Source organism: Saccopteryx leptura, chromosome 1 (genome assembly GCF_036850995.1).
Source record: "Saccopteryx leptura isolate mSacLep1 chromosome 1, mSacLep1_pri_phased_curated, whole genome shotgun sequence".
In the NCBI taxonomy this organism is placed as follows: Eukaryota; Metazoa; Chordata; class Mammalia; order Chiroptera; family Emballonuridae; genus Saccopteryx; species Saccopteryx leptura.
In genome coordinates, this window is record NC_089503.1 from 258,310,040 (window position 1) to 258,333,065 (window position 23,026).

At 45.4% G+C, this 23,026-nt stretch overlaps 1 protein-coding gene across 9 annotated transcripts in view; it reads right to left on the bottom strand.

Annotated features, from left to right (window-relative positions):
* The window catches only part of EPS15L1 (epidermal growth factor receptor pathway substrate 15 like 1), a 128,465-nt gene that overhangs the window by 20,530 nt on the left and 84,909 nt on the right, over positions 1–23,026 (bottom strand). For 8 of the 9 annotated variants that reach the window (XM_066348799.1, XM_066348766.1, XM_066348757.1 and 5 more), the window contains 6 exons: positions 21,509–21,673; positions 16,217–16,340; positions 14,839–14,889; positions 13,253–13,389; positions 6,597–6,657; positions 5,738–5,820 (listed from right to left, as the gene is read on the bottom strand). In XM_066348799.1, the coding sequence (XP_066204896.1) occupies positions 5,738–5,820; positions 6,597–6,657; positions 13,253–13,389; positions 14,839–14,889; positions 16,217–16,340; positions 21,509–21,673 (621 nt within the window). The remainder of the gene's footprint in view (positions 1–5,737; positions 5,821–6,596; positions 6,658–13,252; positions 13,390–14,838; positions 14,890–16,216; positions 16,341–21,508; positions 21,674–23,026) is intronic. The other variant, XM_066348826.1, reaches the window with a different exon arrangement.

The following is a 23,026-nucleotide window of genomic DNA, read 5'->3' on the forward strand; positions in this document are numbered from 1 at the left end:
TTCTCGTGCGTGCCCTGACCGGGGATCAAATTCACCATCTTGGTGCAGCAGAAGGATGCTTTATCCACCAAGTCACCCAGCCAGGGAAGAAAAACAATTCTTAACTTTTAAATTGTGCACCTTTCTGAGTAGCATTTCCATGCGGTAGATGCTCCCTGCCCATTAGTCACCTAGTAGCCGTCTGGATGATCAGATCAACTTTCATGGTATCACAAGGCTTGTGCTCAAGTCAACTTGATTTTACTTAATAATGACCCCAAAGCACAAGAGTAGTGATGCTGGCAATTTGGACTTGTCAAACAGAAGCTGTAAAGTGCTTCCTTTCTTTAAGTGAAAAGGTATGCATGTATAGCAATAAACATAGTATCTATAGTATGGGTTTAGTACTGTCCATGCTTTCAGGCATCCACTGGGTCTTGGAAAGTATCCCCCAAAGTAAGGGGAAATTACTGTAGTAGAAACAAAAGGAATTAGTGAAAATGGGGGGGAAACACTAGTATTTTCTTTAAAGAGCAAAGGCAAGGAGACGTGGGGCACGGCGGGATGGGCTGTGCACAGCAGGAGATGGAGGCAGGGCACTTTTAGTTCTCCCCCATTGGGGCAGGCCTAGGGACAGAAAACAAAGCAGGAACAGAGGTACATCGGTGAGACTTCCTCAGTTAGGCAGAACCAGTAAATGGCTGGAGAAGTAGGGAGAAGTGCCTGCCTCCAGTCACCAGGACTATACTGTGTGGCAGCCCCTGCTCCAGGATCCAGTCACAGGGACAAGGATTTAGCCTCCTCTGCCTCTGGTATGTAGTCATAGACAGTATACTCAGGTGGGGGAGAGGCAGTTAGCACACAAGGAGGAGGGGCACAGAGAGGCTTCTGCACACTCAGCTGACCCCCTGGGTTCTTACTGCCAGCGTTCTGATGCTGCCTGTGTAGGAGATGCTGACTCTATGCTGATCCTCTCACCACGTCTTCCCCACGACCTTAGGAGAAAATCCTATCATCACCACTTCCATTTTACATACAGGAAAACTGAGGCACAGAAAGACGATGCAGCCCGCCAGTCACACAGCACCTCAGTGGTATAGTCAAGGTGGGAACCCATGATGTCCGCCTCCTGGGCTAGGGCTCCTAGGCCCTGCCCTAGGCTACTGGTGTCCTTTCTCCCCATGGTAGGTGTCAGGGCACATTCTGGGCAAAGCACCCCTGTCCTCAGTCCTGTGAAGAAGACATGCAGATATAGAGGAGACCAAGGGGTCAGTGGTTAGAAGGCCCTGAGGAAGATGGGGATCTGCAACTCCTCCAGACAGACTCATTTCTCTCCAAGACCACCATCCCTCTGAGTGAGCAGGGCTGCCAGGGCTGCTGCAGGGCAAGAAGGTGCCTTCCTCTACAGCTGCTGCTCCCTTCTCCCAGGATCTATGGTTACTTGTTCTTTTAGATACAAAGGAGTCTCCTGGCAAAATCTGATGCTCAAGTTTCTGGAACTTCTGCCTGGACAGGCTGCAGAGCATGGTGGTCAGGGGTGGGGTCTGGAAGCACAGCCCTGCCATCAACAGCCTCAGTGCCTCAGCCGTCTCATCTGTGAAGTTGACAATAATGACAGGACCTAGCTCATAGGGCTACAGCCAGAACACAAGAAGGTCATGTGTACATCGTTCCAACTGCTACCGGAAAAGTTGGCACCAAGACAGCGTGGTTATTATCATGCCAAAGATGTGGACATGATTACAATTCTTTTTGATGCCACAAGAATCTGCAAATACTCCATCAGTTTCTGACACGTTATATCTGTTACTCCCTGTTATCTACAGTTTTTCCAGGGCAGAGCCAGCATGAGAACTGGGATGCAATGTCGTCCTAAAGCTTAGCTCTATGTTTTTAAGTGAGAGGAGGGGAGACAGTGAGAGACTCCCACATGCGTCCCAACATACATACAGCAATCCTTGTCTAGGTCCAATACTCAAATCAATCGAGCTATCCTCAGCACTTGGAGCTAACACTCAAACCAATTGAGCCACTGGCTGCAAGAGAGGAAGAGAGAGAGAAGGAGGAGAGAGAGGAGAAGGAGAGGAGGAGAAGCAGATGGTTGCTTCTCATGTGTGCCCTGACAGGGATTAAACCCAGGGTGTCTATACTCTGAGCCAACACTCTGGCTACTGAGCCAACCAGCCAGGGCCTTTAAAATGGATGACTTAGGGTCCATTGTCTAGGAAAGAAGTTTGGGGTAGGGGCAAAGGAGAGAGAGGGAGGGAACATTAGTGCTTCTGCCTCTGCTGTTCACAGAACACCCCTCACACACTTTCACCACAACCTGAGAGAGACAAGCAGGAATCAAGACCATTTTCCTAGCAAATAGACAGTATGATGGGCCTAGGTCGCCATATGGACCCCAGTCCTAGTTCTGTTCTCGGGGCAATGCATCAGTTCTACGGAAAGGGCACAAAGGGATACCTGGAGCTCTTCAGACACCCCCCCCCCCCCCCCCCCAGTATCTGGTGCAGAGCACTCTCGCCCACCTGATCTGTGTGCTGCAATGACTCTCCTGGCTGGCTGGGGACACCACCAGGAAAGCCAACTCTCCACTCCCTCTTCTGTTTCTGTTTAAACACACGCAGCCAGGAGGCTTACTCCCACGTGAAAGGGTTCCAACCGTAAATGCCTGGTCCACCCATACTAGTGAATTATATCATTTCCAACACCAAAAGCCTGTGTTATTTCCAAATCCCAATTTTCACAACTTCAAGTTTCCCAAAAAGTCTCCTTTAGAATCCGACTCATTCCTCCCCAGGCTGTGACTTCAGGGAAAGTTGCTATTTTTAGAAGGGTTTCAGTAAAGCTGGTAGGGACTCTCTGGGCTAGCCCAGAGTGAAGTATGCTTTAAAAAAAAAAAAAAAAAAGACAAAGTAACTACTATGAAAAAAGAGCAGTTCTAGAAGAAATATGTTTTGGGTTAAAATAAACAAACCCAAAAACACAGTCTTAAATAGAAATGCCCAGCTTAAAAAAAAGGAAAAACAACTGAAAATGGGCTAACCACCACCTAAATATTTCATAGATGGCCTGTTCTCAGGAAGAGAGGTAAATTAAGCTGAAGGTCTTGTTTTTGCTCAGATGCTCCCTGAAATCTATTTGGGGAAATTTGTTTTGAAAGCAAGGTAACACAGGCTTGATGCTGTCTAGGAAAACCTTTAAGGGTCTGGGGGGACTCAGCCAGGAATGCCAGCCTGAAGAAGCCCCCAAAAGCATCGACTGGAGTCTCATCACTCAGCTAAGCCGAGGGTGCACAGTCGTGCTCAGCTGGGGAAAAGACAGCAATGTAAAAAGAAAAAAACAAGCCAAACACATACATACACACCCTACTGCCACTCTACTTTCATTTCCTTCAGCACTTTATTTATACACATGATATTCTTGAAAAACAGAAAGGGAACCAAAAAGGAAACAGACCTACAAGGTTAGGGCTTGGATTCAGCAGGACCAGTGGCGTGAGATCAGGGGCAGATGGGATCATGGAAACAAAACAATGGGGTCCTGGAGACAGATTTTCCACGGCCCATCCAACTCTGTCCCACACGGAGCTGCCAACAGGAAGGGGTGCTGGTGATGCAGTCATTAAGTGCACGTGTGTGTGTGTGTGTGCGCGCGCGCGGGGCTTGATAGGAACATAAGAACAAGGAGAGGGAAAGTGCAACTTTAGGTTAGAACAGGAAGAAAGACCAAACGGCCCAGACGTGAAACTGCCTGGATCTGGGGTCTCTGCAGCATCTGCTTGGAGGAGGGAGGGGTGGCCATTCCTGCCATCAGGGCCACCAGACTGGCCACCCTGCCTTGGCCCATACAGCCTCTATCAGATACTCAGATACTTATTAAAATGAGGGCCTCCCTTGTGCCTTCATCCTTGTTCTACTTGGACTACTGCTAGTTTTCATTACCCCTGCCTCTGGGGCCAGCTCCCTGCAGAGAGATAACCCACTGTGACAGCTTGAGAATCCAGTACAAACCCTTCCTTGGGGATTGCTGCCACCATGTGGCAGCAGTTCAGCAGTTTTCTGATTTCAGGGGATGGTTTCTCAACCATGCTAAGCAGGGACAGAAGCTGAGGGCACACAGCTCCACTCAAGGAGTTGTGGGCACATGTCACAGCCACTAAAGCAACAAGCAAATGTGAGAGGCAATCTCACCTGGTGCCTTCTGGCCAATCCCAGACAACATCCCAACTGTCAGGGTCACAGAGTTTCCATATGGGGGATATGAAGGATAGGGACCCGTTCCTTCCAGGCACTAGAGAAGAGAGGCCACAAGGCTAGCACCTCTGAGCTCCCTCCGTGGTGGCTGATGAGCACATAGACACTCTGCCTCTTCCAGAATCTGCATTTGATACCTTGACAGTTATGCTCATGTGCTTCTTTGAAAACCTAAATAGAATCTCAAATGCTTCTCAGAAGCTACACACCACAATCACACGTTGCTGACAATAAGCGCTCAGCGCCCAGACAATTGTGTGCTCCTAGGGCTGAATGAACATGGAGCAAGCAGCAAGCAGGACACCCCGAGGAGCTGGCATGGTGGGAGTAGTGGCAAGGATGAGCAGGGTGCTCCTCACTGAGAGTACATGGTTCCCACATCCTCCAGGGGCTCCCTCCCAAGTCCCCTCTGAATCATCTGTTTGTGAGCCCTTCCCCAAATAGGATGTAAAACAGGAGAACATCAATGTATTCTGTTTGTGGCCACCTCCATTCCCACCCCCACCCAGGGATGTACTTGGGCAGGAGGCAGAAAGAATGAACAAAGAAAGCGGGGTTCTACTGCTCTGTGGCTGCAGACTGTATGGTGTGAGGCTCTTTATCTGTGAGATCTGCTGGCACCTGCCTGGGGCAGTGGCGGAGGGGGGGTGCCAAGGAGGAGCAAAACACACATATGTGCTGGACACAGGATTTGAGGCCAAGACAGAGTATGCCGAAAGCTTTTCTTCCTTCTTATTAAAGAAACACATGCTCATAGTAAAAAACAAGGGGCTCTAAAGATTACAAAAAAGAACATAAGACCCTCAGACTGTTGCCTTTCCCATTTGCCAAGGCCAACATTTTCAACTTCTTAGCAGTTTCTTCTGGAATTTACCTCAGTAATCATAGACTTCTACCGTTAGTTCTGGATCTGTCCACTTTGGACATGATCTACTGCCTGACTTCTTGCTATATTCAAGGTTCAGCTCTAACCACATTTCTCCCCCAAGGCCCTCTTGACAGCACTCTGACACTACCTGGTGCTATATCCATCTTAAGTTAACTTACCTAGATCCACAAAGATACAATGTCCAGCCCAACAATGGCATGAATGTCGTTTGTCTTGAACAGTTTGTTTTTCACCTGTGGATTTAGTCACTAAACTCCCACTTTCCAAACCCTTCTGGGGTTCTGTCCACAGATAGCTCCAGACACCCAGAGCACTTCCTTTGGACACCTCCCACCTGCCAGCCTGTGGCCCATGGTTCCAGCCTCAGAAGAGATTGGGGGCCCAGGCAGTTTAGCTCAGAGGAAGGGAAATGGGTCTGATCACAGTTATAGGCACTTTCTAGACCCTGTCTGCTGAGTCATGGCCTCGTGTGAGGATGCATGTCAGTCTGACAAGTAAGAGGAAATACACACGTGGCATTAACAACTACACCTGGCATCCATGACAAGACCACAACAAGAGGCACAAGGACTCGGGTAGGGGCATGGGTGCTCCACGGGAGGGGCTTTACCTTGGACATCTGGCTGAAGTCGGCAAAGCCCTCAGTACTACTGAAGGACCCACTTCCAAAGGGGTCTAAATTTCCAAAGAGACCTGCAAGCAGCACCAAGAGAGGCAGAGTTACAGGGCATCTAGGACATACCTCCTGGGGTCAGAAGTGTTGCCTCTCGGTAATCAACAACCCTGGAAGCAAGAGATCCAGGTCACATTTGTCTGCTGGGGTCATGCATCTGGATGGGGTGGTGCCTGCTGACCCACTGGTTCAGGAGTGGATGTAAGAGAAGAAGAGCCATTCAACAGTGACCCCACCCACACAACTGATATGGGGGTGGTCACCTGTGAGTAGAGATTTTTGCTGAACTTTCTCTTTGGTGGGGTGATTTGCCTAGAGTAATAACCCCCACGCCCACCTATGATATTAAACTGTATAAACAACAAGCCACCTGCCAAGCAAGGCAGCAGGACCAGGCAAAGGTCTATTCCCAAAAGCAAGGAGTCTGCAAATGTTCCCCTCCCTTGATGCACTAACCAGTACCCTCGATCAAGCTTTAGATTCTTTTTGGAAAAAATACCAAGGCACAAACCAAAGATTCATACAGAAGAATAAATAAAGAGAAACTAATAATGTTGGTGTTGTTATTGAATTAATTCCCACTCTACAGCTTCCCTTCCAGAAAGACGCCAGCATCTCCTTGTGAAGATGAGCAGCCAGGTGGTGGGTAGTGAAGGGGTGGGCACACCCTGACTGGGTACCATTGACTAATGACATAATAGCTGGGGATATACCAGTTTGGGAAATGAAATCATTAGCTAGATGGGCCCCTTCCACTGTCTGAGGAAGAGTCATAGAAATAAGCCATCAGTCTCACCTGATCCTTTTGAGGAGACACTGGAGGATGAAAAGGGATCACTGGATTCAAAGGGGTCAAGCTGAGTGAAAGAAGAAAGGAAAGAGTGAAAAGCAGTTTGTTTGTTGCACCCTCCATTCATTCAACCACAAATTTTCTTGACATCTACATGCAGTATATCTGGTGCTAGGCCCCAGGGAGGATAAAACCATTAAAACTAAACCCCAGCACAGTAAAACCTCAACAGACTGATGCCCTCCTGTGGGTAACACCTATAAACTCTGAACAATACACAATAACAACAATAAAACACCAACCACCTGAAGGCTTAGGAAGGAAACCAAAGCAGGAAGGCTTTGGAGGAAAATTGAAACTTGGCAGAAAAAATAGTACAGTTGACCCCTTATATAACCTAAGTGTTAGAGGGCACTGACTCCCCACACAGTTGAAAATCAGTGTGTAAATACAGTCCACTCTCTGAATATGCTGACTTCAAACCACAAATCAAAATTACAGATGAGCCTCACCAGGCGGTGGCGCAGTGGATAGAGCATAGGACTGGGATGCAGAGGACCCAGGTTCGAGACCCCGAGGTTGCTGGCTGAGCGTGAGTTCATCTGGTTTGAGCAAAGCTCACCAGCTTGAGCCCAAGGTCGCTGCCTTGAGCAAGGGGTACTCAGTTTGTGTAGCCCCCGGTCAAGGCATATATGAGAAAGTAATCTATGAACAACTAAGGTGTTGCAATGAAAAAAAATAATTCTTGATGCTTCTCATCTCTCTCCATTCCTATCTATCCCTATCTATCCCTCTCTCTGTCCCTGTAAAAACAAAACAAAAAAAAACAAAAACAAAAGTTACAGATGACCCATGAACAATGTATAAGTGGAATAAGTGGACCCACGTAGTTCAAACTCACATATTGTACAAGGTTGAGTTTTCTGGGGTTTTTTTTTTTTTTTGTATTTTTCTGAAGCTGGAAATGGGGAGAGACAGTCAGACAGACTCCCGCATGTGCCCGACCGGGATCCACCCGGCACGCCCACCAGGGGCCACGCTCTGCCCACCAGGGGGCGATGCTCTGCCCCTCCGGGGCGTCGCTCTGCCGCGACCAGAGCCTCTCTAGCACCTGGGGCAGAGGCCAAGGAGCCATCCCCAGCGCCCGGGGCCATCTTTGCTCCAATGGAGCCTTGGCTGCGGGAGGCGAAGATTGAGACAGAGAGGAAGGAGGGGGGAGTGGAGAAGCAAATGGGCGCTTCTCCTATGTGCCCTGGCCAGGAATCGAACCCGGGTCCCCCGCACGCCAGGCCGACGCTCTACCGCTGAGCCAACCGGCCAGGGCCGAGTTTTCTGTTGACAGTTATAGTCTAAGGGAGACTAAGACTTCAATGAAAAAAATACCATCTTCCTGCCTGAAGACCAGAGGCCTGGGATGACCACACACATGGGGGAGGGACAGGGATCCAGAAAGGAGAGAAAGAGAATGGAAGCCCCAAATTCCATGATCAGCTCTGCCCAAGCCTCAGACTTATTTCTGCAGACTGAAGGCAGCCTACAGCTAAGGCCCATGGGAATGGAACCACAGGTAAGAGAGGGAGAGTTTAAAGTGTAAGTCTCACCAAAGTAATGGCCTAGTGAAACAAAACCACTCAAACTCTTTGAAGCAGTGTAACAGAATCCAGTGTCCACAATAAAGCACTCACAATGCACAGGATACATTTCTAAATGATTTAACATAGGAGAACCAGAAAAATGTGGCCAACTCTCAAGGGAAAAGACAATCAATGGAGCCAACCAAGGTGACCTAGATGTTGGAATTCTCAGAGGATGACAACTTTAAAGCATCAATAACTGTGCTCAATGAGATAAAGGAAAATACATTTGGATAAAAGGGAGATCTTAGCAGAGAATGGGAAACTATACAAAAGAAACAAGTGAAAATTCTAAAACTGAAAAGTATTATATCTGAAATAACTTCACTAGGTTAACTGAACAATAAGTGATGGAGAAAAAGTGAGTGAAGTTGAAGACAGTTTAGTAGAAATTCCCAGTCTGAAAAAAAAAATGAAAAGAAAACAGGGCTTCAGGAACTTGTGGGATCATTAGCAAAAGGTCTAACACATGTGTAACCATAAACCCATAAAGAAAGGAAGGAAAGGCAACAGGATAGAAAAAAAAATGCTCAAAGAAATAATGGCTGAAAACTTGCCAAATCTGGTGAAAGACATAATTTATAGATTTAAGAAACTCAGCAAACCCCAACCAGCATACACACAAAGAAAACCAAATCTAGTCACTTCACAATCAAACTAATGAGAAGCAAAGATAAAGAGAGGCTCTTTAAAGCAGTCAAAGAAAACAACACATTACATCAGTGGTAGTCAACCTGGTCCCAACCGCCCACTAGTGGGCGTTCCAGCTTTCATGGTGGGCGGTAGCGGAGCAACCAAAGTATGAATAAAAATATAGATTTAACTATAGTAAGTTGTTTTATAAAGATTTATTTTGCCAAACTTAGCAAAAATCCAACATAAAGTACTTGGTAAGTAATTATTATTATGTGCTTTAACTTGCTGTAACTCTGCTTTATAAATTTTATAAAGTAAAGTTACTTCCCCACTTTATAAATCACCATTACTGTGGAACCGGTGGGCGGTTAGAAAATTTTACTACTAATAGATACAAAAGTGGGCAGTATGATATAAAAAGGTTGACTACCCCTGCATTACATATAGGGGAGCAGCTATCAGAAAGACTGATGACTCCTCATCAAAACTACTAGATCAGGCACAAAGATCCTTCCAGAATGACAACAAAGTAGACCAGATTACCAGAAGTGCCAAGGAAAGTTGTTCAGGCTGAAGAAAAATGATAATGGAAGGAAAGCCAGATCCTGGAAAGGAATAAAGAGTGCTGGAAATGATAAATCTATGGGTAAAAATGAAAGACTACTTCTTGCTCTTCAAAGATTCCTTAAAGTACATACAATGGATTAAAGCAAAAATTATAACACTGCCTTATGGAGTTTATAAAACATTTAGATGTTTTATATTCACAAGATAGCTATAACATAAGAGATGCTGCTGGATGAGGGGAGGTGGATAAATGGACCTATATGGTTGCAAGTTGTCTACATCTTACATTAAATGATATTAACTCCAAGTAGCCTATAAAAAGTTAAGGGTGTATAAGGTAATTCCTAAAGCAACCTCTAAAAAAATAATGAAAAGAGGTATAGTGAAAAGGCAAATAGATATAAGAAAATGAAATTTTAGAAAATATTCAAATAATCCAAAAGAAGGCAGAAAATGGGCCACAGAGGTACAAAACAAAGAGGATTAAAAGCAAGCAAATAATGGCCCTGGCCGGTTGGCTCAGCGGTAGACCATCGGCCTGGCGTGCAGGGGACCCGGGTTCGATTCCTGGCCAGGGCACACAGGAGAGGCGCCCATTTGCTTCTCCACCCCCCCCCCTTCCTCTCTGTCTCTCACTTCCCCTCCCACAGCCAAGGCTCCATTGGAGCAAAGATGGCCCGGCGCTGGGGATGGCTCCTTGGCCTCTGCCCCAGGTGCTAGAGTGGCTCTGGTCACGGCAGAGCGATGCCCCAGAGGGGCAGAGCATCGCCCCCTGGTGGGCAGAACATCGCCCCTGGTGGGCAGAGCGTCGCCCCCTGGTGGGTGTGCCGGGTGGATCCCGGTCGGGCGCATGCGGGAGTCTGTCTGACTGTCTCTTCCCGTTTTCAGCTTCAGAAAAAAAGAAAAGAAAAAAAAAAGCAAGCAAATAATAAAATACTAGATTTAAATCTAACCATATAACTACATTATATGTTAAGGGACTAGACACTCCATGTAGAAGGCAGAGATTTCCAGACCGGAGAGAAAAGCAAGCCCAACTACATACTCACCTCAGAAGACATCCTTCATCACTTCCTGGCCTTGCTAAGCTCAAGTGTGAAAGACATCCTTCATATATTAACACCAAATAGATTGTAAGTAAATTAATGAAAAATATAGATGATGCAAAGAATAAGCAAAAGAAGCATAAAGTGGCTACTTTAAATGTATGATAAAATAAATTTTAAGACAAAGGTATAACCCAAGGGGAAAAAGGAATCCCTTTTCAATGATAAAAAGGTCACGGCATCAGACAAAAATCATACATGTATAAGTACCTGACAGAGCTTCAAAATGTAGGCAGCAAAACTTGACAGAATTAAGGGGAATATAAACAATTTCATGATCATAGGAAACTTTAACACCCTACTCTCAGCAACAGAAAGAGCTAAACAACGAACATAGAAAAGACACAGACAACCTGAACGATATTATCAACCACTTTGATTTAACTGGCATTTATACACTATGACACCCAATTGTATGCAATATGCTGACCAACACAGACCATAAAATGAGTCTTAATAAATTTAAAGAAGTTAAAAACATACAAATATATTCTCTAATAACAACAAATATTAATTAGAAATCAGTATCATAAGACATCTAAAGAGAAAAACCAAGTATCTGAAAATAAAACAATGCATTTTAAATCATCCATGGTTCAACAGAGAAACTAGAAAATATATTAAAACTGAACAACAATTAAGATACAACATATCAAAATGTGTGAAATGCAAGCTAAAGCAGAGGAAACTTGTCACTTTAAACAAGGGGTCTCAAACTCAACTCAGCATAGGTCTACAAAAGGCAACTGTTACGCAACACTTCTCTCACTGCAGTTGAAAACAAAAAAAAAAATCAGTACAACCAGCACAATCGTACATGCAGTTTACTCAGTGTCACAAAACGACCAGAAACTGTAGTTCGCATCACAACTGCTGTTAACTAAGCTAATATCTAGCTAGGATGCTAGAGAAATGAAAAATACAAGTAGGCCCCTAGGCTTACTTAATTTTATCCAAAATATTTTGAACTTCATGGATTAGTCTGCGGGCCTCACAAAATTGTTCCGCGGGCCGCATGCGGCCCGCGAGTTTGAGACCCCTGCTTTAAACACATTAGAAAAGAGGTCTGAAATCAATGGCCTAATGTTGAATCATAAGATGTTAGAAACAGAAAAGCAGGAAGGAAATAATAAAGAGCAAAAACCAGTGAAACAGAACATAAACAAGAAAAAACTAGCAAAGCCAAAAGTTGGTTTGTGGGAAAGATAACAAAACTGATAAAGAGAGGACAAATCATCAAAGCCAGGAATAAAAAAAGGATCCCAGGAAAGGCCCTGTAGACAGAAATGTTACAAATGAACCCCTGCCCTCGGGAACTCCAGGTCTGGTGGTGCAGACTGATGGTCACCGAGAAGAGGAAAACCTAGGGATGTATACGATGGAGACAGAGATGCAGTCCAGAACACTACGGGGGGCGACAGGCCACCCTCACATACAGCTAGTGCTCGACTTACGGCCACGATTGGTTCTGACCAGTCGTAACACGATTTGGTCGTAAGCTGAGTAGGCTATATGTACAGTACTGTGAAATGATGTTATAAAAATCTTTAAGTCATATTTTATCATAATTTTCTTTCATTATTGTTATATATTATAATTTTCTTTGTTCATTTTATGCCATTTGTATCATCTCTACACCATTTTGTTTCTTATTTTTACATTTGTCAGGTTTAAGTAAAACACTGCATTACCAGTACAACTGGTTTAATATTTGCAAAGACAATTTCCTCTTGGTAGACATCTTGGGAGGGGTTTGATGAAAAATATCCAAGACACAAAACACAAATTGCTGTACCGAGTCTGGGATAACAGTTGAAATGGTGCACATGGAGATGGTAGTGCTGCCGGAAGCTGGTCAGCAATGTCCTACGCCCAGCTGGGCAACGCTTGCGCTGCCAGACACGGAGCAGTTGTGGCTAGCGATTGTGGTCATAAAGTCGAATGGTCGTAAGTTGCATAGGTTGTAAGTCAAATATATTTGTAGTCACAAAAATTCTCTAGTCAGTCACAAAAAATCGCTTCTGCTTTTTAAATCCTAATTTGACCCAAGTTAACCCAGTCTGAATGCTGTGCTAAACACATGGTTTAGCAGATACTGGGGAGGTGAAGGGCGGTAGGCGCACACGTTTGCCTCCATACACTAAGGGTGGCCAGGCTGTGGGGCTGGACTTCCTCCTGCCATGACGGGCCCAATAAGGCAGTCTGATTCCAATGTAAGTATCAGTGCTGTGCACTAAGAAGACAGCAGGGGTGGTCGTGCAGAGGCTGGGCTGGTGTGTGGAAGCGTGTGATGCTTTGTTTTGTTTTGCCTTTGTTGCGAGACAGAGCAGCAGTGGGGGCAGGGACAGAGCAGAGAGCTGAGCAGGGGAGCCTGAGCTAAAGCCAAAGGGCACAGAAAGGGACAGAACAATGAGAGCTGTTCAGGACACTTCTGTCGCCTGATCTGGGCTTCCTGGACCACTGGATATGACATCCTGCTTCATGAGACGATCCTTGCAGGGACCCACAGGGATCCTCCTGCTGTCTAACAATGAGACTTGGCCCATGACCTAGCTCCTAGAGAATCGCCCAGCCTCACACATTCAAAAATTGTCAGGCTCAGCAAGCATAGTTCAAATGACGGGGTCCTGACTCCACCCACAGGGAAAGATAAAGGCAGGCTGCCCTCACACATGCACAGTACACACAGGTAGCACCTCCGCCTTTCCACGTCACTCACCTTTGAAGGTAAGGAAGGGTTTTTCGTGAACGGGTCTGAGGTAAATGGGTCATTCTTTGTCTGTTTCTTAAAGAAGTCATCAGAGGCAGAGCCATGGAATGGGTCGCTTTCTTTAAAAGGATCTCCTCCAAATGGATCTAGAAAGTGTTTTTGAAAGTGGAAAAGAGAATGCGCCATGAATAAATACTGTTTAGTAAAGAAGTTAAATGTGAGAGAATACAGAACAAACTGATGCCATTTAGATGAAATTCTATAGAAAAGGTAAAAACCATAGGGCCAAGAGCAGATCAGTGGTTACCAGGGACCCGGGAGGGGGCTGGCGTGCCACAAAGGCACCTTTCAGGATGATGGAGATGTTTGTCATCCACATGACTGTACTCAATTGTCAAAACTCATCTTGTCATACACTTAAAATTGGTCAGTTACACTGTGTATAAATTATCTCTCAATAAAGCCAACTTTAAGTAATAAAAACAATGTGGGCAAATCCATAGCAATGGAAAAGCAGATGAGTGGTTGCCAGAACCTGGGAAAAGAAAATGGGGAGTGACTACTAATGGAGAAGGGGTCTCATTGTGGGGTGACGGGAATATTCTGAGACTAGATAGAGGTAGTAGTTATAGAACATTGGGAATGCACTAAATGCCAGTAAATTGTTCGCTTTAAAATTGTTAGTTATGTGACTTTTACGTCAGTAAAAATATAAACAACAACAACAAAAATAGCCAGAGGCCCTGGCTGGTTTGCTTAGTGGATAGAACATCAGCCCAGTGTGCTGACATCCAAGGTTTGATCCCTGGTCAGGGCACACATGAGGGGCAACCATCTGCTTCTCTTCCCCTCCCTCTCTCCCTCTTCTCCTCTTGTAACCAGTAGTACAACTGGTTTGAGCGTTGGCCCCAGGCGCTGAGGATAGCTCGGAGGATTTGAGCATGGGCCCCAGATGGAGGCTGCCAGGTGGATCCCAGTTGGGGCACATGAGGAAGTCTGTCTCCCCTCCTTTCACTTAGAAAAAGAAAATAAATAAATAAAAAAGGCAGAGTGATCCCAACACACCAACCACAGTGTGTTCATGCCCTGTGAATGTGGGCTGCAGGCATGGTGACTGGAGAAGGGGGAAAGCCACATCACCAGGAGGGAACAAGATGCTAGGCTTTCATGCAATGCAGATGGCTGTCCATCCTTCCTAGTATACATTGCCGCCATTCCTGGGATGTGCAGACAGATGTCTTGCCAGGTGCAGATACTACACAGGACCCCCTGAAACTGCCACAGGTGACACAAGCAGGCACAAGTGCCTGAGTAGCTGTGTGCAACAATCACCTGGCACCAGAAGCTCCTTTTCTAGTTCTGTTGGGAGACTGGCAACAAGGGCACCAGACTGTGAAACAAAGTGACAACATCGCTGCTGGTTTTCTTCAGAAATGAACCAACCTGCTGTCATGTGGTGGGGGACCTGGTGGAGGAGACTGGAAGGTATTCTCCACTGCCCTCAACTTGCACTAGGAAGGGGACTATTCTAAGGTAGGAAGGGGACTATTCTAAGGTCGTGTCCACAAAATGTATCTTTTAACAAAGACTTTTACCTGTGGAAGCTGTCTTCTGTTCTGCAAAGGGGTCATTCTGGAACGGGTCACCTAGATTAGGGGAGAGAGGAATGCTTAGCTCTACAGTAAAAATGACTCTGGCATATCAAAGTGGGAGTGTGGGGAAGGCCGCTGGCTGAGGCAGTTTCTTATGGCTAGGACATTTAAGAAAAATGAAAGGTGTTTTTGGTTGCTCAACATGGGGTAGAGGCCCTGGCCGGTTGGTTCAGTGGTAGAGCGTCGGCCTGGGGTGCAGGAGTCCTGGGTTCAGTTCCCAGCCAGGGCACACAGGAGAAGAGCCCATCTACTTCTCCACCCCTCCCCTTCTCCTTCCTCTCTGTCTCTCTCTTCCCCTCCCGCAGCCAAGGCTCCATTGGAGCAAAGCTGGCCCAGGCGCTGAGGATGGCTCCATGGCCTCTGCCTCAGGCACTAGAGTGGCTCTGGTTGCAACAGAGCAACGCCCCAGATGGGCAGAGCATCGCCCCCTGGTGGGCATGCTGGGTGGATCCTGGTCGGGTACATGCAGGAGTCTGTCTGCCTCCCAGTTTCCAACTTCAGAAAAATACAAAAAAAAAAACAAAAAAATAAAACACACACACACACACACACAAAAACATGGGGTAGAGTCAGAGAAAATGTACAAGCCAGGATTCATTCTTCTGTTTTTACACCATGTGTCACTCCTGTGTCTCGTCTCCCCCTCACACCCCTTGGCTACAAGAACAGGGCACCCTGGCTGCCCCAGTCCTCAAGCACGTGGTCCGCCCTGGAGCCACAAGGAGCTCAGTAGAGCTGAGCCTCAGAAGCTGCCTGGTTCACCCAGGATCTAATGTGCTTCACTTGAAATCTGAAACTGGAAAGGCTCCCAATGCCACTCCCTGCCTTGGCATTTTTCTCAATAATGTAGATAGCCTTCCTGGAAATACTGTATTGCTCTGGGGGGAAAAAAATGGAGAAATTTAGAGAATAGCTTGTTTCTAAAATTTTTGATATTTTTGACTCTTGTGTGGTTCTGGGTAAACTCACCAGTTAAGACCTTAAGTTTACATGGGGATAAGTCATTAGGTAATCATTACTGTATCTGATTATTTTACCAATCCTTGGAGTGGAGTGAGGAAGCCACCCACTAGTGAATGGAAACTGAGGTGCAAAAAGTCTAAGGGCCGAGCAAGCCACGAGCTCTTCCCGACACACCCTGGAAGCCTCAGCTCTTTAGTTAACTGGGTAAGGTGAAAACTCAGGCCCCGGAGACTCAGAGAATCTCTTTCCTTCTCCATTTCAGAGGATGATACCCCCCAACTATTCTAGTCACTGAACAACTCTAAAGGGCACAAACTGAACAGCCTTTCAGTGAGAGAGTGGGAGCCAGGAAAGGTACCTTTGAAGGGATCAGCTCCTTTAAACGGGTCGGATTTGAAGGGGTCTTCTGCCTGGAAAGGATCCGGATGCAATTCTTGGGCATTGTTGCTAAATAACAAGGCTTTATTTTTGAAAGGATCATCCTAAAATTTTGTGAAAAGACAGGACAGGGATTTTATTTCAGATTTAAAGCAAAGTGCAGAATTCCAGATCTAATACATAATTTTTCCTTTAAGTGCTATGACTCTAAAGAAAATTTTTTAAAAAATCACGGAAGATAGACATTAATAATATTGTGTCAAGCCCTGGCCAGATAGCTTGGTTGGTTAGAGCACCGTCCTGAAGCACTGAGGTTGCCGGTTCAATCCCCGATCAGGGCACATAAAGAATAGACTGATTGATGTTCCTGCCTCTCTCTCTCTCTCTCTCTCTCTCTCTCTTCCCCTTCCTCTCACTAAAATCAATAAATAAAAATGAAATAATAACAACACTGTGTCAACAGTGACTTAGTTATGACAAATGTACTATACAGCAGTGGTCCCCAACCTTTTCTGGGCCACAGACCGGTTTAATGTCAGAAAATATTTTCACGGATCGGCCTTTAGGGTGGGACGGATAAAAGTATCATGTGACCAAGACAAGTGTCAAGAGTGAGTCTTAGACGAATGTAACAGAGGCAATCTGGTCATTTTTTAAAAATAAAACATCATACAGACTTAAATATAAATAAAATGGAAAGAATGTAAGCTATTTATTCTTTCTCTGCAGATCGGTACCAAATGGCCCACGGACCAGTACCGGTCTGCGGCCTGGGGGTTGGGGACCATTGCTACATAGGATGTTAATAACAGAGGAAACTGGGTGTGGGTATATGGGAACCCTCTGAACCACCTAGACAATTATTCTATAAACCCAACACTTTTCTAAAATAAGTTTATTTAAAAATCATTGTGTGGAAGCATCCCAAAGATCCACTGATGGATGAGTGAATAACAAAATGTCATATGTACATACAATGGGATATTATTCAGCCTTAGAAAGGAAAGAAATTCTGACACCTGCTACAACATAAATGAACCTTGAGCATATTATGCTGAGTGACATAAACCAGTAAAAAAAGGACATAAATTGCACGATTCCACTAATACAAGGTCCTTATATTAGTCAGAAAGTAGAACAGTGGGTGCCAGGAGCTGGGGAAAAGGGAGATGGGAAGTTAGTTTTTAAAGGGGACAGAGTTCCAGTTTTGAAAGATAAAAAGCTCTGGAGATGGACGGTGGTGATTTCTGCACACAGTGTGAATGTATGTGAATGTACTTACTGCCACTGAACTAGACACTTATAATGGTTAAGATGATAAATTTTGTTATGTGTATTTTACCATAATTAGAATTAAAAAAATAAATCTCTGAGACAGAAAAAAGTCATATTTTTAGAAAGCTCAAAAAAAGAGAAAACATAATAAGCCACTCAACTGCAACACAAGACTCTTCAAAGGCGTGCTCTCCCTCAGTCATCCTCATCTCAGAGTGTGTGGGCATTTAACACATGCTGTTTCCACACTGAGAAACATGCTGGCTATTTACATCCTGAGAGGAAGTGAGTACTTATGCAGTTAGAACTACTAGAGTATATACACTACTTTGCATTTTTTTAAAGTGCTTATTTCTAGAAACAAACATGCATATTTAAATCAGAAGGAAAAAAGACTTGCTTTTGAAGAGCACATTTTTATAGTGGAAGAGGCATGAAAGGGAGGGTGTGCAATATACACAGGAACAATGCACTTGGTTTAGATATACTGAGTGTATTTTGGTTACTAAAAACACATCATCAGTGGAAACATGAAGGTTCCACTGTGACATCAAAAAGCACAACATCCTCACTGACTCTGGTGAGTGTGTGGGCATCTACGGAGCTGGGCACATGAATTCATCATTCCAACCAACCAAAACCAAACAAAAGAGCTGGAGCTTCAGTCAAAATATACAAACAGTGGTTACAGAGAAAAGACATTGAAGATGCCAAAAGAAGATTTCTGACAAGGCTTTTTATCACATGGGCTGGTCCACCTGGGGGACAGGATGGGTCTTCAGAGGCGCCAGGCTAACAGGAAGCCATGCGCTTTGGAAAAATGAACCAACAACACCCCTGGCCTCTGATGAATATGAAGTAATTTTTCTTACCTGGGAAAGATTATCTGGAGCCTCCAGCCCGGGTGAAGAAACCTTCCCAACGTGAGGAAACCGTGCCAGGTTCTTAGGCAAGTAAATAGAGAAGTCTGCGAGCCCCACGTCTGGTGGCAGAGCGCAGTTCCTAAGGACACTGTGGTGCTAATGATCGCAAGATGGGTGCCCAAGGAGCACCTAAGGGGGCTCTTAGACACAGATATATGATGGAGTCCTAATCTAAGGAAGCCAGGAGGCCAGGGGGAAAATAAGCCTCTTGAATTGTACCATGGGGCAAGGTACCTGCTCCAGAAGGCTCAAGAGGGATGACAACACGGATGAAGTAGGGAGTTAAGAACGACAGCTTGGCCTCAGAACAGAAGCTCCTATTTCATTTTTAATTGGCATTGATTTACAAGTCAGTTGAGTTTCTTGTTTTGGTTTAGTCTTTTTTTTTTTTTTGTAATGTTTTCCCTGATTTGAAAGACTGCCAAATACCAATGTAGAATGGTAGAGAAAAGGCTGATTCTGGGGACTCGGGCCACGAGCACCCTGAACTGAAAGTCAGGTCTGCACTCTGTCTCAGAAGCAGGCACTCTGTACCCTGAGGCAGCCACTGCTCCCTCCCATTCTGAGAAGCCTCAGAAGACCCCAAGAGGGTTAATGTGTTTAGGGTAACCACAAGGGATTTAGGAGTCCATTTCACAGACTCAGAGCAGACAACTAGATTTCCCCTGGTGCAGAGACACCATAACCTCCCCCAGCCATGAGAACTGAGCCATCTGCCAACTTGGGAGATGCGAATGTAGCAGACCAGCATGGGGTGAGTGATATGTCCCTTGGCAGAGGTAAAATACCTTCAACAGTAAGTTCATTGACCAGTCTCAAATTTTGTGCCATGAGGGTATCAAATGGGTTTGTGACATTCCTTCCCTTTAAACTGGGATGGACAACAGGGTGCTAGTGGACCAACTCTCTAAAAAAAGGGCCTGATAGGCAGCTTCTACCAATTCCCATGATGTAAATATTCACATTGTGGCCAACTTCAAGTTACCAAAAGTTGAACAACCAGCTTATCAAATTCTTATTTAATAATCAGCTCTGGAGTATAACACTGGCTCCTGTGTGCTGCAGGTGCTGGACACGACAGACAACCCAGCCTTTTCAGGAGGAGTTCTCAGCAAATCTTAAGTCTGGGATGACTTATAACCTACTGTCTACTGGACAGGCTGGTCGGGTATTGCTGTCAAGGGTAAAAGGCCAGTATACTCTTCATCCAATGAGAGAAAACATATACTGTAAGTATGGCTTTAAGAATCCTGTGTCTCTTGGCAAAGTAGCATAGTGTAAGCCTAACACTAAACTTAGTAATTTTAGTTAAGGTGCCCAGGCTTAGAAAGTTCTAGGTGCAGTTCTGTGGTTACACTAATCTTGGTTACAATCCTCACTTCCACACCCTTGAAGAGAACTAAGAACTCTCTCCCCTGGAGCAGTCTTAAAATGTTAAGGAGTAAGTAAAAAGCTCTCTTTAAAGTATTTATTAAAAAATGCAAACAAACAAAAAAATGCTTTAAAAACTGTATTTGTACAAGATAAATAGTTCTTCTTTTGGACACAGGTTGTGTTTCTATGTAACATATCTGACATCAACATTCCAAGATGAATTGGCCATCATGTAAACGCTGTTCTGCTTGGAAGAACAAAAATAAAGAAAGGTAAAAACTTTGTGGGGGAGAGAAGAAATCACTGGCCACTTGCCAAATGCCACTTCAGTGCCAACTTTTATCCAAGGAAACCAATTTTATCAAAACCTGACAAAGAGTTTAAGGGCAAGAAGTTCCCTGAACTAGGACATAACCAGACAAGCCAAAAGTCAAGCAAGGGGCTAGTAACAAGTAAGAGCAGGGCTGCACAGCTGAAATGCACACTTGAGGGAGCCACCAAGCAGGAAATGCCACCCCACGCAGTTCATGAAGAATGGATGTTTGTAGTCCTCTTTCAAGATGACCATGGGCCCACGAGCAGATAGGGCAGTATCACCCATTTACAATTACATGAGAATGAGGACTCTGAATGGCTGAGGCAGGCAGTGATGGCCAGAGACAGGAGACAAATGAGATGAGAATACTGCCAGCAGATTCTACGTAATGTGTGGAGGGATGCTAAGCTTCTCCATAAATTCTTAGAACTGAGTACTTGGCTACTGAGAAAAGAAACATGTCAAGGAATGAACACAAAGAGTCTTGAGTTTAGAGAGAGAAAGGCCGTATTATTACAAGGAGGAAAGGAATCCAGGCAGCAAACAGGGCTGAGAGCAGAGGGAGGGGTCAGCGGGGAGCCCTGGAAGAGAGGTGCAGCGCAGGGTGAGCTGCTCAAGACTCTGGAGCAAAGCACAACAAAACCATTGAGACCAACCACGTCCCACCGGCGCCCTCAAGAGCACAGAGATGTTCTCCTCAGCCAGACTAAACTGGAAACAACACACACCAGGGCTCAGGGCTACAAAGGCAGACTCAGGTGGGAACAGTAAGATGGACAATCTGAGGAAAAAGTAACACCTGCTGGATGCCAGCAGCCTGAGAGCCCACAGCAACCTAATGGCTCAACAGCCCTCTGGGCCTTCATCAGGGCCCTGAGGTTCATGAGGTTTGGATTCAAGTGCCAAGGTTTCTAATATAACCAAAGTATCAGAACCGAGGCCAATTTGTAAGTAAGACAGAAATGTCCCAGGAGGGTCATCATTTTCTGGACTTTATCAACCTGTTTGATTTTCAAGGTGCTCCTTGTGGAAACAAACATACACATTCTCTCAGCCCCTCCATTACTAGGGTGTAGATTTCACAATTTGGGAGACTGATCCAAGTTTGGTTAAGTTTGGAAAGCCTTCCACATTTGGGTGGTTGGCCCATGGAGATGGAAGTCTTTAAAAAGCGGTTTTACAGACCATGCTTTGTCCCGATGGAGCATGGTCACACATGCCAGGCTGCAGGGCTGCTGGGTCCTTTCAAAGCAGCAATGAAAATGAGAAACACCCTGCACTTGGATAGAACAAGGCTGACAAATGCTGGATCATGTGGGAGGGACACTCATATCCCAGTGTCGGACCTAATCCCAGGACTAGAGTACATTTATTCAACCTTTACCATGGTTGCAAAACTGCCCCTCTCTGTCAGGGAGATGCCCTCACTCAGGTCGGCTAAGCTGGTCAGGCTGGCGCCATGGGTCCCATCGAGCACCTCGTTGTATTGCTCCAGGCTCCTGTGGGCTTCCTGCTGGCTTTCCTGCAGCTGGGCAAGTTTGCTTCTTGCCTGCATAACAAAGACATTGCTTGCATCAAGCAGGGTTTAGAGAAAAAAGCTCAAGGAAGATTTTTTCCCTACCTTCCAACCCCAAGTGATTCACATGGGTAACTAAGTTACTCATTCCAAGGAATAGGCAACCCATTGCCACATTTACAAGAGACTCCTCATAAACCAGGATGAGGCCCTCCTCATGGCCCCAAGAGACCACTTTGTCTCCACAGCCCCCTGAGAAAGGCATGAGTTCAAACAAATATTTGTTGATTCAGAACAAACTGAAATTGAACAAAACCCAGATTCACAATCTGTTCAAAGTGGTATTTCACAGTCATTCTCTTTCATGGGGTTTTTATTACCCCATTTGCTCCTTCTTAGCCTGGAGAAGGCATGTGAGGCCCAGGAAAGGAAGACAGTCTATAAGGTCAGACAGACCTCGGCATGTACTTTAAATGTCTCATACACACAGTGTAACCTCAGGCTGGTGATCTAACTTCTCCAAAGTTTCCTCTTCTCCAAAGTGGACCACTGGAAATGATGGTTAAGACAGAGACTGGCAGGGTGTACATTAATAAGGAGCAGCTATTGTTATTATCATCACTATAATTAATAACATCCACTTACGTCTTGACTCCTATCTAATTCTACAAATTCTAAAAAGACTTAAAATATTCCTACAGATGTTAACAACAAAGCACAATTTGGGTATGAAATCTCCCCCTCGTATATGTTTGCGATCAACTTTTGTCTAAACTGGCAAGGAGAACAAAGAGCTCTATGTAGTCAAGAAAGGAAGCACAAATAGCCATTTCAATATTGCCGAGGGCACATGTCACCCCCACTCTAGATGGGATACCCAAGAGTCAGCAGGGAGTCCCATGGCTGTCACATATCGGGGAGCAGGGAAAGAGATCTCCCTCCGCTGTTAAGCAGCGCTGTAGGTCACATGGCCTTCGCACTGGAGCAGAATGGGGCAGGGACGTCCAGGCAACTTGAAGAATTGGACAACGGCCCTGATTCAGCAATGTTCATTATAGGGCGGGGCCTCCCAACATAATAGTCTTTGAACTGCATGGAGACGAAGAAACTCTAAGATATGTCTCTGATCCTACTCTTGCTGTTCAAAGCACAGGCTAGAGAGTTCATTTCCTGAACCCAAGGCTCTCTCCTGATGAGCTGTTAATTTAATGCCCTTCATCCTGCCCCAGGCACTCCCTGAAAATGAGGTGCACTCAGGCAAGGAAGGGGAAAGGCAGAGGCCAAAGTCAACATGATGCTAGAACAGACGCTAAAAGTTCTCAGCGCTTAACCTCCAGGCCAGCAGGACAGTTTCCAAGAAGAGAACCTAACACAAGTAAGGTGAGT